Genomic DNA, 17,155 nt, shown 5'->3' with positions numbered 1-17,155 from the left:
AGAGGTTCAGTTTTGTGAGATGGAAGAGTCCCGGAAATTGGCTGCAGAATGATACGGATATACTCAACACCACGGAACCTAACGCTTAAAAATCGCTGACGATAAATTTTATGTTATCTGTGTTTCACCTAATTAAAACCAAAAATGAAACCAAAATAGCCCTGAGACAATTAGGTATGTGGTACCAATTAATGTTCTTAAAGAAATGAGTACACATCAGATTTGGGTATTCACATTAACCCAAACAGTGTCTTGATCATGATTATGAACAAAAGATTACTTTAGCCTCTTCCCTTAATCACCTGAATCAACAGATGAATCTCCACTCCCTCATCTGTCAGTGAGGAGTTTGGACTGGACAACCTCTACAGTCCCACCCAGCTCTGAAAGTCTGTGCCATTTCTACATCCCCGAAGCACCCAGGGACAGGGCATGACAGGGGCATGACAGACTGACATTACCTCTGCCTTTTCTCAGCAATCCTCAAAATATCGCAGGTCCTGGTAAACCTCTCTGACAGCTCAAGGGTCAAACCACATTCCTGCAATAGTGACCAGGCCCGATCTGGGCCCATAGCCTTAGCTAACAGGAGTGCTACATTCTCCACATTGACAGGGGAAGGCCCATCACTGAAGTTCCCGTTTGGTGGCTTCTGGGGGGCTGGCTTTGTGCTCTTGTTCTGTACGAGGTGTAGAAGCAGCTTCCATTCCTCCACAGTCTCTGGGCTCCAACCTGCTCGAACACACAGAAATAGTGTTGGCTCTGACCACTCTTAGCACTCTGTCTGCATGTACGAGATGGTCAAAACCGTTTGTGAGAATGTTGTAGCACGGAGGCACTGAGTACGAATGAGAAGCAAAACAGACACGATAATCCCTGTACTCTCATGGAGCTTACGGTCTAAAGGAAAGAGAACTTAGACAAACACATAAATAAATCTATACTTAGAAACGGTGCTAAGTGCTATAAAGGAAAAGACCAAGGAATCATTAGAGAGACTGGCAGGGTTTTTTGTTTTTTGGCTTTTTTTTTTGAGGATCATAGAAGAGCTCTATGAGGAAGTGACATTTAAGCAGAGAGGTGAAAGATGAGACAAGCTTAGCGAGCATGTGCACGTGGTCCACATGTGCACAAATTTGGGGGGAGGAATCAGGAATGCAGGGTGAAGGAGCCTGCACGTCTGACAAAGGAAACATGGAAGATAACTTGACACAGGAAAGAACCTGGTGAGTTCAAAGACCTCAAAAAGGGCCTACAATACACAAAAGCAATAGTGAGGAGTGAGAATGAGATGGTAAGGCCAGGCCAAAAGGGAACAGCTTAAGAATATGGATTTTATTTTGAGTCCAGTGTAAGGAGTTTCAAGGAGGAGAGTCACATAATCCAATTTTTTGTTTAAAAAAACCATCCTGGGAGTCAGCAACACTGTAGAGTGAATAGCGACCTTTGTCTCTCCCCGTCAATCTACAACCAGTAAAATATCCACAATGCAACAAAGGTGACAGGACACTGGAGAATTTTCCACACATCTGTACATTTAAAGGTGGGTAGATTGGAAACACAGAGGAAGCAGCGCCTGCAATCTTAGCCCTCTAGCACCAGAGAGCCCGGTAGTAGCAGGGGAGGCAGTACACATGACCACAGCCTCCCGGCCACAGTGGCACCTACCGTGACAGATAACTGGGCAGCAGTGGCAGTGGAGCTTGGGACTCCATATCCCCAGCCTCTGAGGCGCCCATGACTCCAGCCCCCCGACACTACCCCCTCACCAGCAGCTTCAGGGCCCATGAATCTTACAACACTGGACACAGCAGAGGTACGTGCACAATCCTGACTACCTCCCAACTCTCCCCCGTAAAGGCGGCAGAACCTGCTACTCAGGGGATCCTGGACATGAGGGAGGAGCCCACCATCCTGGTGCACCAGGCAGCAATGCCTGCAACAATGGCAGAAGCAAGGCATCAATGACCCTGGAGGTACAGGTGATAACAAGGACACTACACCACACCACAGACAGAGAAGGCGGAGTGCAGAGAATGCAGACTCAAATATAACCAGAGGCTGCTCAGGTAAGAGAAACCAAAAACCTGTGCTATAGCGCCACCTACTGGAAAATAAAAGAAAGGCCTCTAATTTCTAACCTGCTGAATCATTAGAATCAAGCAGAAAGGTGCTCACTACTTTAAAAGTGTCAGCAGAGAACAACTCATCAAGCACTATGAAGAACCACAGTAACACTGGACCACAAAAGGAAAATGAGAAATCCCCAGAAACCAAACTTAAAGTCGCAGAATATTGCAATCTAACTGATAGAGAATTCAAAATACCTGTCATGAAGAAAGTCAAAGAGCTACAAGAAAACTCAAAAAGATACTTCAAAACTGAGGAATAAAATTAATGAACAGGGGAATACTTTAAAAAGAGATTAAAACCCTAAAGAAGAACCAACTTCTGGAAATGAAAAACTCAACAAATGAGATGACGAATGTACTGAAAACATTGAAAATTATCAAGCGGACCACACAGAAGGGAGAAATAGTGATCTTGAAGATAGAAACCTAGAAATGAAACAAGTAGAAGAAAAAAGAAATAAGACCTTAAAATGATGAAAAAATCCAATTCTTATAGGAAAGGCAACATTAGGATAGTGAGAATCACAGAAAGAGAAGAGATGGAAAGGGGAGGAGAGAGTTTATTTAAAGAAATAATAGCTAAGAAATTCCCAAACCTGGAGAAGGAACTGGGCATACAAGTCCATGAAACTAACAGAACAACTAATTACCTCAACACAAAAAGACCTTCTCCGAGATACATTATATTCAAATTGTCCAAAGTCAATGACAAAACGTTTTAAATGCAGCCAGGGAAAAAAGAATGGTACCCTACAAAGGAACCCCTATTAGGCTATCAACAGATTTCCTAGCAGAAATTCTATAGGCCTGAAAGGACTGGAATGACATTCTCAAAATACTAAGAGAGAAAAACTGTCAACGAAGAATACTCTATCCAGCAAAGCTATCACTCAGATGTGAATGATAAAGACTTTCCCCAAAAAAAGAAATAAAATTGTTTAATTAAAAAAATTTAATTAAAAATTTTAAAATAAATATAAATAAGTAATTTTTTAAAAGAGAGAACAAAAATTATAAATTGTAAATGTAAAAATTTTCAACAAAATATTAGCAAACCTAATACAGTACATTAAAAGAAGCATACACCATGATCAAGTGGGATTTATTCAAGGGGTGCAAGGATGGTTGTTTCCACAAATCAATCCACATAATTCACATTACCAAAATGAACATAATACACATACATACATACATACACACACACACACACACACCAGAATACTTCTCAGCCATTAAAAAAAAGATGAAATCTTGCCATTTGTGACAACATAGACCTTGAGGGTATTATGCTAAGTGAAGTAAGTCAGATATAGGAAGAAAAACACCGTATCATTTCACTCATGTGGAATATAAAAAACAAACAAAAACCAAAATAAATGAACAAACCAAACAAAAACAAACATGTAAATACAAGAACAGAGTAGTGGTTCACTGGGAGGCAGGGAGAAATGGGTAAAGGGGAGCGAGTACATGGTGACAGATGGAAACTAAATTTCTGGTAGTGGGTACAATGGAGTGTAATACAAAAGTAGAAATATAATGCTGTACACATAATATTATACACCAATGTTACCTCAATAAAATTTTTTTAATTAAAAAAAAAGAACCATTCTGGCTACTGTAAGGAAAATGGGTTAAAGATGGGCAAGAATGGAAACCAGATGACCAATTATGAGGTTACTGTAGCAGTCTAGACAAGTAGCTAGGACCAGAATGGTGGTGGTGAAGCAAAAGAAAATAGATAGATATGAGATATATATTTGGCAGTAGAATCAACATGCTTTGAAGAGTGATTAATATGAGCTACAAGGAGAGAGAAAAGTCAAGAAAAGACCCCCACTTAATACACCAAGGGTAAGAACAGCTAATCATTATTATGTTAACAAAATATTAAGACTACTTTTAACTGGGGGGGAAGAATTTTAGGTGATATTTTCTTCATTCTTCCTGGCTTTTCAATTTTTTTCTATATATAGATAACAAACATCATGTTGTAGCTTTAAAAACATTAACCATTTATACCTTAACTTTTCTGGTTATTTTTCAGAAGGGTATGCATGTCTATAGTTCTAGTCCTACAAAACCATCTGACCCTCGTTTCATTTCTGAAACAAAGATGACTCAGTTATATCGCTATAGCTGTAACATCTGAAGCTAACCCTTGCCAGCCAACTGGCTTCTTTGCTTGGTGCTAACTTTCCTTCTCCCACACCAACAGGGCTGAAAAAGGCTGTAGGTCACACTGCTAGATGAAGGATCCTGATGTCATGCTGTTGGCATCTCCACACTGAGGCCAATAAAGCAATACTACAGAACAGATCAAGACCATTTCTCTGTGTGCAGGATGAACTCTTCAGACCTCAGAGATCAGTGTGTCAAAGTCCCAGCCTTCTGACTGCCATTTTATCTGTACTGAATTAATGAAAATTAAAAAAAAAAAAAGTATCTAGATACCTTTGAAGGCTTAGGAAAATCTGACTGCTACTTGACCTTAAGTTCTTCTTAACAATCTCTAACTTTGGGCTATGTAAAAAGGGAACACAATGAAGAGAAAAAGAAAAAAACACATAAGCATAAGCTTTACTGATAGTCAGACCTGAGTGTGAACACCAGGTCCAGCATCAACTAGTTGTACAACTGTGGGGGAGGTAACTGTCCCTTCCCTGGGCCTCAATCAGAACTTCTGTAAAACCCATCCCACAGGTTTGTTATCTCATTTAAACAGCATATGGAAAAGCATCTAGTATAATGCCTCACACAGTAGGACTCAATAAACAGAAAAATTGCTTGTAGTTTATTTCTAATTATGATTTTATAATATACCAAGTAGTACAGATTAAAAACAACTCCACAAATCTGACAACTAGCTAGAATAATACACATGATCACTGAAATGTTTATCAAATTTCTTTATTGAAAATTCTGGAATGACTTCTAAAATGTTATAACTAAGAGTAGCCACTTGGGATTTACTTACCATTGTCCCCTTCCATCAGGCTCATATCATTCAGATACACAATGTTGGTGAAGGCCTCTCTTCTTCTCTCCAGCTCCAAACAGAGAATAAGATATCCAGGCCAGAAACTAAAGAAACCAAAGTCAAAGAAAGGAATAAATGACAGTTAATTTATCTGGAGTTATGGTGCCCAATACAGTGGACATTAGCCACATGTGGCTATTTAAATTTAAATTAACTGAAAGTAAATAAAACTTAAAAGTCAGTTCTTCAGTTAACCAATCTGTATTTCAAGTATTCAGTGGTGAAACCATAAACAAAACAAAACAACCTATGGAATGGGATAAAATTTTTGCAAAAGATGAAAGCGACAAAGGCTTGATCTCCAGAATACATAAGCAGCACATACGACTTATAAGAAAAAAACAAACCCAATCCAAAAATGGGCAGAAGAACTAAGCAAGCAACTTTCCAAGGAAGAGATACAAATGATCAATAGGCAGATGAAAAAATGCTCAATATCACTAGTCACCAGAGAAATGCAAATCAAAACTACAATGAGGTATCACCTCACACCAGTCAGAATGGCCATCATTCGAAAATCCACAAATGACAAATGCTAGAGAGGCTGTGGAGAAAAGAGAACCCTCCTATACTGCTGGAATGCAGTTTGGTACAGCCACTATGGAAAACAGTATGGAGATTCCTTAAAAGACTAGGAATAGACTTGCCATATGACCCAGGAATCCCGCTCCTGGGCATATATCCAGAAGGAACCCTACTTCAAAAAGACACCTGTGCCCCAATGTTCACAGCAGCACTATTTATAATAGCCAAGGTATGGGAACAGCCTAAATGTCCATCGACAGATGACTGGATAAAGAAGATGTGGTATATTTATACAATGGAATACTATTCAGCCATAAAAACCAACAACATAATGCCATTTGCAGCAACATGGATGTCCCTGGAGAATGTCATTCTAAGTGAAGTAAGCCAGAAAGAGAAAGAAAAATACCATATGAGATCGCTCATATGTGGAATCTGAAAAAAAAAAGAGAACATAAATACAAAACAGAAACAGACTCATAGACATAGAATACAAATTTGTGGTTGCCAGGGAGGAGGGGGGTGGGAAGGGACAGACTGGGAGTTCAAAATTTGTAGATATTGATTGGCATATGTAGACTAGATAAACAAGTTTATACTGTATAGCACAGGGAAATATATACAAGATCTTGTGGTAGCTCACGGCGAAAAAGAATGTGACAATGAATATATGTATGTTCATGTATAACTGAAAAATTGTGCTCTACACTGGAAATTGACACAACATTGTAAACTGACTATAACTCAATTAAAAAAAAGTTAAAAAAAAAAAAGTATTCAGTGGCCACATGTAGCTGGACAGCACAGAATTATTTCCACTGCCTCAGAAAGTTGAGACAGCCCTGATATACAGCAATTAATAAAAAACATTAAAGCTAGTGATAAATACTGACATTTGAGGCCAAGCACCAATTATGAGATATTTAAGCTTATGTACTTTATAAATTTTAAGATTCAGTACAAAACTAGCATATTACACCCCCAAGTGTGCAAACTTTGCAAGTTCTCCTTGACTCTCCCCTTCCTTCATTTGCTATACTCAGTATCTACAGGTCCCACTGCATTTTCCTTTGAAATGTCTCCTTGAGTGTGCTCCTTCTGCTGCCCTACTAATCATCAATTCAGTCATACCTGAATTACTGCAACAGCTTCCTAACCGACCTTCCTTTCCCGTCTCCAATCCTTCTCATGTATGATACCAGAAATGATCTTCAGAAAGCTCCATTTTTATCAAGTAATTTTTGTACCAAAAAGTCAAAAAGGGTCTCTGCTGATAACTAAATTCTTCTAACAGCCTTCCAAGGTCTTACATGATCCACCACCTGGCCAGTCTCATCCCTCATTATTAATGAACAAATATGCATCAAGTACCTAGCACTTTATGAATTATGCATTATGAGAGAAAAGGAAGACACATGTCACTATTTCAAAAAGATTACAATACAAGTGAAGGCATAAGATGACATCGTCAGGCAATAATAACTAACTAACTAATATATGGTACAGATAAACAGCAGTATCAGTTTTTCACAGCCTTGCTCTGGCTTTTTCTCTCACCTGACCTGCACTCTTCCTGACTCCTTTTTAAATACAAAGCCTATCCAGCCTTAGGGCTTACCTCCAAGTCTCACCTCCTCCCAGAGTCCTTCACCAGTGATTTTATTGAGCCCATTCTGATCTCTCCCTTTGGAAACCCTGTATCAATTATAACTCGTATCACAGTCAGGTTCTTAACTAAATACCATCTACATGCCTGAGAATTGGGGCTAAAACTAAGCAGAAGGGGGAGAAAGGAATTAGCAAGGGCCAGTCTCTTCTACACACAAAATAAAATATGCTCAAAATTAAAAACAAAAAAGATGTTTACTATCACTTAAAACAAAAAGGCCCTTTAATGTAGCAAAGAAAATTTCCAAATGATAAGGCATATCAGTTCAGGCCCTTGGCTATTAACTTAAGTTACTCATTAAAATGACTCTCATCTTAACTTCAGCTTCTAGGAAAAGTCTCACTTACCCATGAGACCTACAGATGTCAGTCATTTTCTCTTTTGTTGTAAAATCTGCAGGAAGTTTAATTAGATGAAGGATTAGCTGACTGTAACCCCAGGAAAACAAGTGGGAATGAGGCCTATGAAATGAAAAAATATCAGTAATTTAGAAAAGAAATCAACACTACAAAATGCTTATTTTTCAACTAATAGGTAAGAATAGAACTTAATTATATTTTTCAAACATTTCTACTTGGCTTTTGAAAAATTAAAATAGCTATTTTTCTTATAACAAACACCTATTTAAAAAAAATAGTAATCAAAAGAAAGAAGCCCATAATTTCATCATTTACAGATAGCTATTTTATATCCTTCCAGATCTTTTTACCTAGGCATATAAGATGGACATTTCAGGGGATTTAAAAAAGTGTCTTCTAGAGGAAAACACAAGGAACATTTCTGTTACATTATAAGTATCAGTGTGTATTTTTTATGAATTGTATTTTTTTTAAAAAAGATCCTAAATCAGGTTATGTCTAGAAATCCCTTGGCAAATTTCTAGGAAGAACACACACACACACACAATTTTCTAACACAGGTTTAATCATCAAGGGCTCCTAATGTTGGCCTATGAAAGAGCTTCAGGTGACCAGTTTAATTCTCTGAAATAATGTGCAAAATTTTGTAGGGATGCTACATTATTTCAACAGAAATCATCAGATTCTTACAGGGTCTGTGATTTAAAAAATGTTCAGAACCACTAAGCAGTACACTCAGTCTCATCACTACCATGACTTGTACCAGTCTCTTCCATAGCTGTTTCTGAAGTAAGCCCAGAATGCTATTATGTGAATAAACTGGTTCCACTCCAAAGGAGCAGCAGAGCCTAGGAAAAGAACCCCTTCTATACCTGGGATTTCCTTCATCGTCTACAGTGCTGGTGCTTGGGGGAGCATCATGGGACACTGCCAACAGCAGCCAATCCAATCTTAAAGACTCTGGTTGTAGAAGGGACTCAAGGAAGGATGGCCTAAGAGAAAGTTGGGGAGAAAAATCATCAATCTTCATGTTGAGAAAGGAAAGATATAATGTGTGGATATGAATAAAATGTTATTAAGAAATCAATATACTTCATTTAAAAAAAAGAAATTAATAGGGTGGATGAAATAACTGGAAAACCCTTCTGCTACAAAATGTCTAGAATTACTGGTAGAAATCTAATAGCTTTTTAAATGAATAGTTGAGCCTAAAGATAATAAGGAAAGCACCAAAGGGGGGAAAAAAAGGAGAAATAAGTACCAGTATAGCAAATGTGAACCAATCAAAAGAAGAAAAAAAGGGGGGAAGTGGTCATTCTTAATAACCAAGGGACATGTGTGTTTATTGCCACGTGGAGATAGGAAATGAGGTCTCAGCCTATAGAAGCTAAGAGCTGGAACTGAGATCCAACCGCAAAAGGCTGGGATATCATCAATAAAAAAGTGGCAGAAAATCCACCCACTGGCAGAGACAACAAGGAAGTTTATCTGTTTCAGCCTAGGCCCTGAAGCAGGAGTTTAATTTTACACTGTTGATCTGATAATGTCTGAAAGGGAGAGAGGGAGAGAAGAGAAGTGTGATATGTGCACATTTATGGTGTGTACTGTGAACTGTGAAAGAAAGGGACATGACTGCCAATTCCTCCTCTTCTACTGCAGGTGCCTCAATCCTGAGAAGTTAATCCTAAAAGTGTTCCAACTGCGTATACGAGAGAAACAATGCCCTATCACAAGAAAGGAGAGTCTGCACACGTTCTCTCCTTCTCACCGTTGATCTTCAGGCCTTGATTTCACCAGACTGTCTAAATAGGCCAAAAACTGAGCGGGGTGATAATGACAAAGTTGCATGACATCTGAAGGCAAAATGGATGGGTAAAACCTGATTAAGGATCGAAGGGCAGATTCTCCAAATTTCTCATACAATCTGCATTTAAAAACAAAAAACGTTAGTGAGATAATATAACTTGGTTACCTTAAGTATTCATTAAAAATAAAAATGAGTACAGTAACAAGAAGTTGCTCAACACCTAATTGAGTAAAACTTTATAGACTATGACCAAGAAGATGCATGTGCTTCAGTTCATATAAACAACATATAGGACAACTCACCGGGTAGCATAAGCAATCAACAAAGGACTGTCAAAAGGGACCGAATCATCCAGTAACTTTAATTTTGCTGGGAGGTCTCCTTCTTCCATCTTTATATATGTAGGATTGGAACTTGCCATTTCTAAAAGACAAAGCAATTTCCCTTCATCTCACAGCTATAAATATTTAAGTCATGAACACATTATTCAACAATCATTTTGTGTGTAGGGCCCAACATTTATAAAGCATTGCAGGAGAGATTTAAAAAAAAAAAAAGGACACAAGACAATCTCTGCTTTTAAGGGCCTTAAAATCAAACTGGGAGGCAAAGCATATTGGAAGTTTTAAAAAAGACAAAGGAACAGATAGCCAATATATAAGTGCCTATTACCACTGAAAAAGCATCCTTTATATACATAACGTACAATATTTCCAATATGATTGGGTCAGTCAAGTACTTAAAGGAATTCAGAGAAGAAGCCATCACTTAGAGCATAAGAAGTAAGGGAAAGCTTTATGATTGGGTGAGTGCTAAGCCAAACTTATCCCCTTAAATTCAAGGAAGCAGCTGCATCATTTCAAATGCCCACCACACTTGCTTTAGCCAGCTCTGGTAGTAAGTTAACCACTCAGGTTGATGAAGACTTTTTTGCTATTTTCCTGTGACCAAGATTGGGTATGATCACGTAATAGAGACAGATACAGCAAATGTCCAGGAATAATGTGAAACATTTGAAACTATTTGAAAAGAAGTAACCGTTCTTACTTCAACATAAAAGAGTCTACTTCAATTCAGTAAAAGAAACCAAAATCATTTCTTACACATTTAACTGCTAACTGTGAAGTGAGGAGAACTGTAACTACAGATCCTTGTTTCCAGGAACCTTACAGATCCTTAAGTCAGATAATATAAAAATGTGTCTCTACTTGTGACTATTCACTTTTGGTGATGAATGAAAAGTCTGCTTAAAGTCTACATCAATTATAAGAAATATGACATCTGTTATCCAGAGTTTTGAGTTAAGAAAAGTCACCTCTTTAAAAACATGGGACCATTGCAGTAGAAACAGCACGGTTTCTGTACAAGGATGACCAGTAATGTGTGGCTTCAATCAAGCGTGAAATAGAGACTGCTGACTGCCCACCAAAATCTCTGAGGCAGACATGCAAGCCCTTCAGCCGTATCCAGCCTCTTCCTTCTAGACACCTGGACAGGTTACATTTCCCAGACTCCTTTGCAGTTAGGTGGGGCCATGTGATAGAATTCTCGCCAATGGAAGAGATTTAAGTCACTACCGGGCCACATATATCAGAGAGCTTGTTTGCCTCTTCCATATGCTTCAGCCTGGACACAGCAACCCAATCTCAATCATCAGCCCTAAGAGAGGATAGAAGTCAAAAAAATGGAAGGAACTTGGAACCCTGAATTACCACATGCAAGAGAGCTGACCACTGACCTGGAACAGTTGCCCTGGACTGATCTATGAAAAGAAATAAATTGCATTGTATTGTAGCTGAGTAATTGTAAATCTATTGTATCTGAGTTATTGTATTATATCTGAGTTATTATGAGATACTATAGCAGTTTTAATCTACTCAATTATTATAATCTCTCTATGTCTCAGTTTCCTCAACTATTAAATAGAGTAACACCATCTACTCCAAAGTGTTGTAAAGATGAAATGAGATGATGCTTGCAAAGTGTTTAGAAGACTATCTGGCACATGGTAAGTACTCAATAAATGGTATATGCTGTTTCTATATTAGTTAAGTTACATGAGGGATTTTCTTTTTTCTTCATTTATCTGCATTTATAAAATTTTACTTAAACCCAACTTCTCCAACAGTACTATATCATTTTCTGAATAAGACTGTGAGAGAAATAAAACTAATTTCTTATAGTAGTTGCAAGAAATATTAAAAATTAAATTGAGTGGAAAATTAAATGGATGGTTTACCAGAACGGAGGTGATTTTTCTACTTAAATCTTTTTTTTTTTTTAACTCATAGATGCCAAGAGGTTATTGTCCTCTATATAAATTTCTATCTTTGGTAAGGCAGTCTGATTATTACCTTTCAATCCTTCAATAAAAGTATCCCAAACACAAGGACTGTTACTGTAACTCAGCTTGATGCTCTCCTTTGCTCTTTTCAAGTCCAGGAGAAAAAAGTACTTCTTTAGGAAATGACAAGCCAGAATTTCAGGTGAGCACTGTTGCAAAGTGTGATCCACACATCCACCTGCACTTCTGATCTCAGAATTCAATACATTCAATTCCAAACACAACGTTGTCAATTCAGCCAGGTCCTTCATAAGATCATTTGCTATACTGCACGGAGAACATACTCGAAAAAGGTCATCATCCAAGGGCTCCCTCGGACTATTTACAGACTCATATGCTGTTTGATGAACAGTTTCTTCATTGTGTAAAGAGTTCCTTTTTTCTTTTTCATGTTCTTCATCTAATATTCCCTTTCTTGACCCATCAAGCAATAGTATATCCTGGTTTGATTTCATGGATGAGTTGTCAGTATCTGAAATGCCTGAGAAGTCCTCCACGGCAAATGTTTTTTCTAAGTGTGAAAGCCACTCCTGTAAAACCAATCTCAGAGACTTTGGTTCAAACAAAACCAGTGGGTCCTGTAGCTTGGTCCTATACAAGACAGACAAGTATGAAATTTATGTTTCACATACTTTTTTAAAAAAACAAACTGTTTTATGCTAAATAAACCCAACAGATACAACATACTTACCTGGAATAAATGTTACTTTTCAACTCTTTAAATAATAATTATCTCAGCAAGACAGCAATACAGAGAACATTAACTTTGTACTAATTCTTGAATTTCAATTCCAAATGAAACCTCCTCTGCTCCACACTGTCTCAGAGCCACTACTGATGATCTCAAAACATTACTCCCATTCACTATAAAATTTTCTCATTCAAACACTCACATGGCTTCTGCTGTTGCTATTTTGAGCTCTTGTAACTCATCTTCTTCTGGAGGTTGACTGGCTACTTCTTCTTTCCCCCTAGAAAAGTATGAAAAAAGTTAGAGGGGATTAGAGCTTCCATAGGCAAATATTCCTAAGTGCTTACTAAATGCAAGGTACTGTACTTAATGTTACATGAGACAAACAGATGAGTATAAAAAATGGCCTCAAGATGCGTAGGCTCAAGTCAGAGTTAGCCCTAGTCAGAAAGAGAGGCAAGAAAACAACTCTAATATACAAGAGAGAAAATGAATACTAAAGAGCAGCACAAGCACTGAGCCCTGAAAACACAGAAAAAGGAATAATTATTCTGACCAGGCAAGTAAGACATGCTCTCCTGAGGAGGTGGTATTTGCATTAGAAAGAATGGGGGTGAAATAGTGCAGGTGGGAGAAACAGCATGAAGAAAAGTAGTGAGGTGTACACACCCAGTTCTCGGGCAGCACTGGAATTTAGAGTGCTTAGAAGGATGTGGCTGGAAGTGAGGCTGGAAAGGTGGGCTCAGGTCAGACTGAGGGCTGCCTTAAACGCCATAGCACTACCTGTACTCTTTTCCTATACACACATGGATTCGTAACTAAGTCACTCTAAGGATAACACACCTTTTATTCCATCTGACTGTCTAATATACACTGGCCCTGTGGGTCTATCACAATTCCTGAGTGACTGCTGAGCTTGCTTGCCTTCAGTGGCCAGATCCCCTGAACGATGAGAAAAGGCAGAGACCAGATAAACAAGATGCTTCACATCGTGCCAGACCAAGGGCTCAGCTGCAACTCCACTACATAAGGACCACGCCACCTGCATGTCATAGGAAGGTACATGATAAGACATCAATGCTACTGCTCTCACCGTGCGGGTCAAAGAGCATCAGTCACCTATCCAAAGGCACATCCTAGTCAGAAGCAGAACCTGGACAGGGCTGAGATCCTTGGTCATCCTACTCCTAATATGATACTCCTTCTCTAACATCCAGAAATTTGAAGAGATTTGAAAGGGAGGGAAGTTGTCTGGGGGAAAGATGGAAGAGGTGCTAAATTACAACTCTGTCTCAACCGACTTGCTATGTATGGGTTGATGTGATTTTCCAGTTTTTACAAATACATAAACAATCTACCATGAACAGAGCCATACGTATGCGTTCTTCAAGAGGACATGGTGTACAGCTCTCTTCATATTGACAGCTGACTCCTGTAGAATTTACACAGATTTCTATAGAGGCTTACACAGTGTCTTCCTCCTTTGGGCAAGTGACCGGACTCACATCTTCTTCACATGACTGCTCATCACCCCTGGGTTCTGGTCTCCCTTTCAGATCAGGACTAGTGTGAAGGGTGCCGATCTTCTCAGTAGTTTTACGCACAAAGCTAGAAACACTGGAAGTCAAATCAAATACCAACAAACTTATATGAAAAAAAATTCATTATTGCCAAGAATGACAAATTCAGTACCTGAGTTCTCCATGTTCCTATCAGTCCCTGAAAGCAACTTAGACTTACTAAAAAGAAAGACTCTGTTTATAGCAACTTCTCTAATCAATTACAGATTTCACATAAGGCCCATGTAAAACTCATAACAGAATAAGGATTTACTTCATTTACTAAACTAATTTGATTCAGTTCTAAAGAAAAGGTCTTTAACTCCAGCTGTGCCTGCAATGTTTCTATCAATTTAGGCAAAGGAGGCCATGTGATCACTTGCCCCATCCTAGCCCAAGAATTTCTTCATGAAATTCAGCTGCTAACTCATCACAGTATATCCTTCTTAAAAAGTAAAATTTGTATCCATCAAAACTCAGATTAGCATTTAAGTACACAAAGTCTTCTTTTTCAAACTTATATGTCAATTCTGGACCCAGCGAGTAGTAACTTCTAAAGTCTCCAACTCTGAGTCCAAACTGAAAAATGATTAAGAAAATGACTAATGATACATGGAAAATGTTCTTATCAGGCATGAGGAAAAAACATATTTTTAAACTTTTGCTCAGCCTGAGGAGGAAAAAAAGAAACACATTTGTAACAACTCAAATATCCAGCTACTCAAAAAGGGAAGCTAAATTCCCCAAGATTGAAATGAGAAAACCTGGACACTTTCTTTTTTTCTCATTTAAAATGTCTTTCAAAAAAAAAAGTCTTTCCATTCTCAGTGCAAAAGTGCCCATTATGACAACTGAGGTAAAACCAGAAATGTGATTAAATGACAAGACTAGTAAGTTTACCTCTCCTTGACAGCCTGAAGAGACACTAGAGGAGATGGAGAACGAAATGACAGTGGGATGCTGAAGGGGAGAAAAGTTTCACTCTTATCCGTCTCAAACGTCACTGGAACATAAGAAACACTGTCTGATGAATGGAATCAGGGGAAAAGAAACAATCTAATCACATGAAAGTTTTTTTAATCTTTAAAGAAATTCTGAAATGAATAAACCAAAGGAAATGAAGGATTCAATACCAAAATCATGACTGACCCAAATACAAATGAGCAGAACACAGGTTTACAAGATGCACGGATGGTCCACGTATAAAACACTTAGACAGGTACCTTCATTTTTCCTACTAACCCTGAATCCCCATAAGTCAAAAAAGAAGTTTAGGGTCTATTAACATCTTCTCAACAGTTCAGTCACAGGAATACTTGAACATCGAAAAGTGAAGGCAATGGCCCCCAAAACTGTAGTAATTTTTCATTCCTAATGGAAAATAATTTGGTTAGTCAGGATAAAACCGTTCCACTCTTTTGGTTAATGACCTCCTCTCTCTTAACCTTTCCAGCACTTGGATGCATGATCAAAATTAAGTTATTTACCAATGTTAGCCTAAACACGAAGGGAGAAGAAATCCCAAATAAACATAAACTTATCCTTCTAGTGGTGAGGAGGTCAATAGGTTTGTAGAAAGTCTATCAACTTAATAAAACCTATTAACACCCTGTAGAAAACTCTATGCATGAGATAATCCTGGCAAACAGAAGTCACAGAAAATAACTGTTTCATATCGGCAACCAATAAAAGATACATTCATCACCTTCAGTTCCTTGTGAGCCACAACACTGATCTGGTTGGTCCTCTTCTTGATGTGAGGTGAATTCTTTAAGTCTCTCATCTTCTGAAAGGGTTTGGCTGTGAAGGGAACAAGAGTCTTCATCTGACTGACTGCCTCTTCTACTACTAATGACACGATAAATACCAGAGTCCAAGATACTGAAACTTTCCTAAAAATAAAAAGAATTCAAGAAAAATCAAAGTAAAACTTTCCTTTATAACATGATATTCTAAGAGAAACACCAACACTAAAAGTAGCAAGTCAATAGCAACAACTATGGCTTATTAGAACAAACTGGTGAGCAAGGTCTAGGCTCCTGGCAGCTGGGTCCTTCCCATGTGTCGTGGCGTCATGCTGCCGTATTTCTCTAGCTTGTCTCCATAAAGTCTGGCAGTGAGAATGGGGATTAAATGAGACAATCCTGAGCTACACTGAGACTCAAGTTAGCATGAAGCATTTGAAACCAATTAGGAGCAATTTAATTTGTGCTAGAGGCTATATGAGGTATATTTGCAAACAGGATATGCTAAACAATGATAAAACAAAATGTGGTTCTAAGACACACCTTAATGAAGGCTTCAAAGGGCTGTCCAACAGCTGAAAGAAAGTCCCTCTTGATTGCCCCACCCCCCAAAAAATCAACATGGAAAGGAAGTTGAGTTTTGGGACCCTAGAAGTAAGTGAGTACAACCTAATATAGAAAAATCTTACTATACAGCCAAACCCTTTTTCAAAGTGAGAATACCTACATGTGATGAAATGGAGCTTCTTCTACTACTACAAGCTGAATCCAAAGGTTCAAATTTTAAGATCAGTTCTTCCAGTTGAGAAATTAGATCACCATAGGTTGTTAAGTCCAGTTGAGATTTCAAATGTTCCAATTTATCTATAGTCAAAGTTTTTCTTCCCTAATAAAAGGATAAGTAGAAATCCAATAGAAGAGCTTTCTGTTGCAATGAAATCTATATACAAATGGCCAATACATTAAAAGAGGTCTGACATAGAACATAAAACCTCATAGGTGCTTTAAAAGGGTTTAACAAGCTAGGAGAAGACTTAATGAGAATTCTCTTACGAATTAAGAATTTAATTAAGACTTAGTATACATATAATAATTTCACTTCTAAAACAGGGCCTGAAATTCAGATAAATTTGTGGGTAAATTTGATTTTCTTTTTTTAATGGAACGTATACCCTTTTCCTCACCACCATCACCTACTCCAGATTTATTTGCCATGCTTCCTTTGGGGATTCACTGCTGCTTAACCTGGAGGCTAATGAAGACAAGCAACTATGTAGCATAATC

The 17,155-nt window shown here is 38.1% G+C and overlaps 1 protein-coding gene across 14 annotated transcripts in view; it reads right to left on the bottom strand.

The window, feature by feature from the left end:
* HPS5 (HPS5 biogenesis of lysosomal organelles complex 2 subunit 2) overlaps nt 1-17,155 on the bottom strand; it is a 45,825-nt gene that overhangs the window by 11,259 nt on the left and 17,411 nt on the right. For 11 of the 14 annotated variants that reach the window (XR_010383386.1, XR_010383387.1, XR_010383388.1 and 8 more), the window contains 12 exons: nt 16,599-16,757; nt 15,832-16,018; nt 15,027-15,129; nt 14,035-14,184; nt 12,770-12,847; nt 11,887-12,467; nt 9,835-9,955; nt 9,494-9,649; nt 8,598-8,717; nt 7,714-7,827; nt 5,110-5,216; nt 462-732 (listed from right to left, as the gene is read on the bottom strand). Coding sequence is in view for 9 of the 14 variants with exons in the window: in XM_064492521.1 (XP_064348591.1) it covers nt 462-732; nt 5,110-5,216; nt 7,714-7,827; nt 8,598-8,717; nt 9,494-9,649; nt 9,835-9,955; nt 11,887-12,467; nt 12,770-12,847; nt 14,035-14,184; nt 15,027-15,129; nt 15,832-16,018; nt 16,599-16,757 (2,147 nt within the window). In the remaining 5 variants the exon portion in view is untranslated. Of the gene's footprint in view, nt 1-461; nt 733-5,109; nt 5,217-7,315; nt 7,393-7,713; nt 7,828-8,597; nt 8,718-9,493; nt 9,650-9,834; nt 9,956-11,886; nt 12,468-12,769; nt 12,848-14,034; nt 14,185-15,026; nt 15,130-15,831; nt 16,019-16,598; nt 16,758-17,155 lie in introns of those variants that run through there. The other 3 variants (XM_064492523.1, XM_064492522.1, XM_064492524.1) reach the window with 3 other exon arrangements.

Source organism: Camelus dromedarius, chromosome 12 (genome assembly GCF_036321535.1).
Source record: "Camelus dromedarius isolate mCamDro1 chromosome 12, mCamDro1.pat, whole genome shotgun sequence".
Lineage (NCBI taxonomy): Eukaryota > Metazoa > Chordata > Mammalia > Artiodactyla > Camelidae > Camelus > Camelus dromedarius.
The sequence above is the reverse complement of the archived record's forward strand: the minus strand, read 5'-3'. Positions and strand labels throughout refer to the sequence as shown.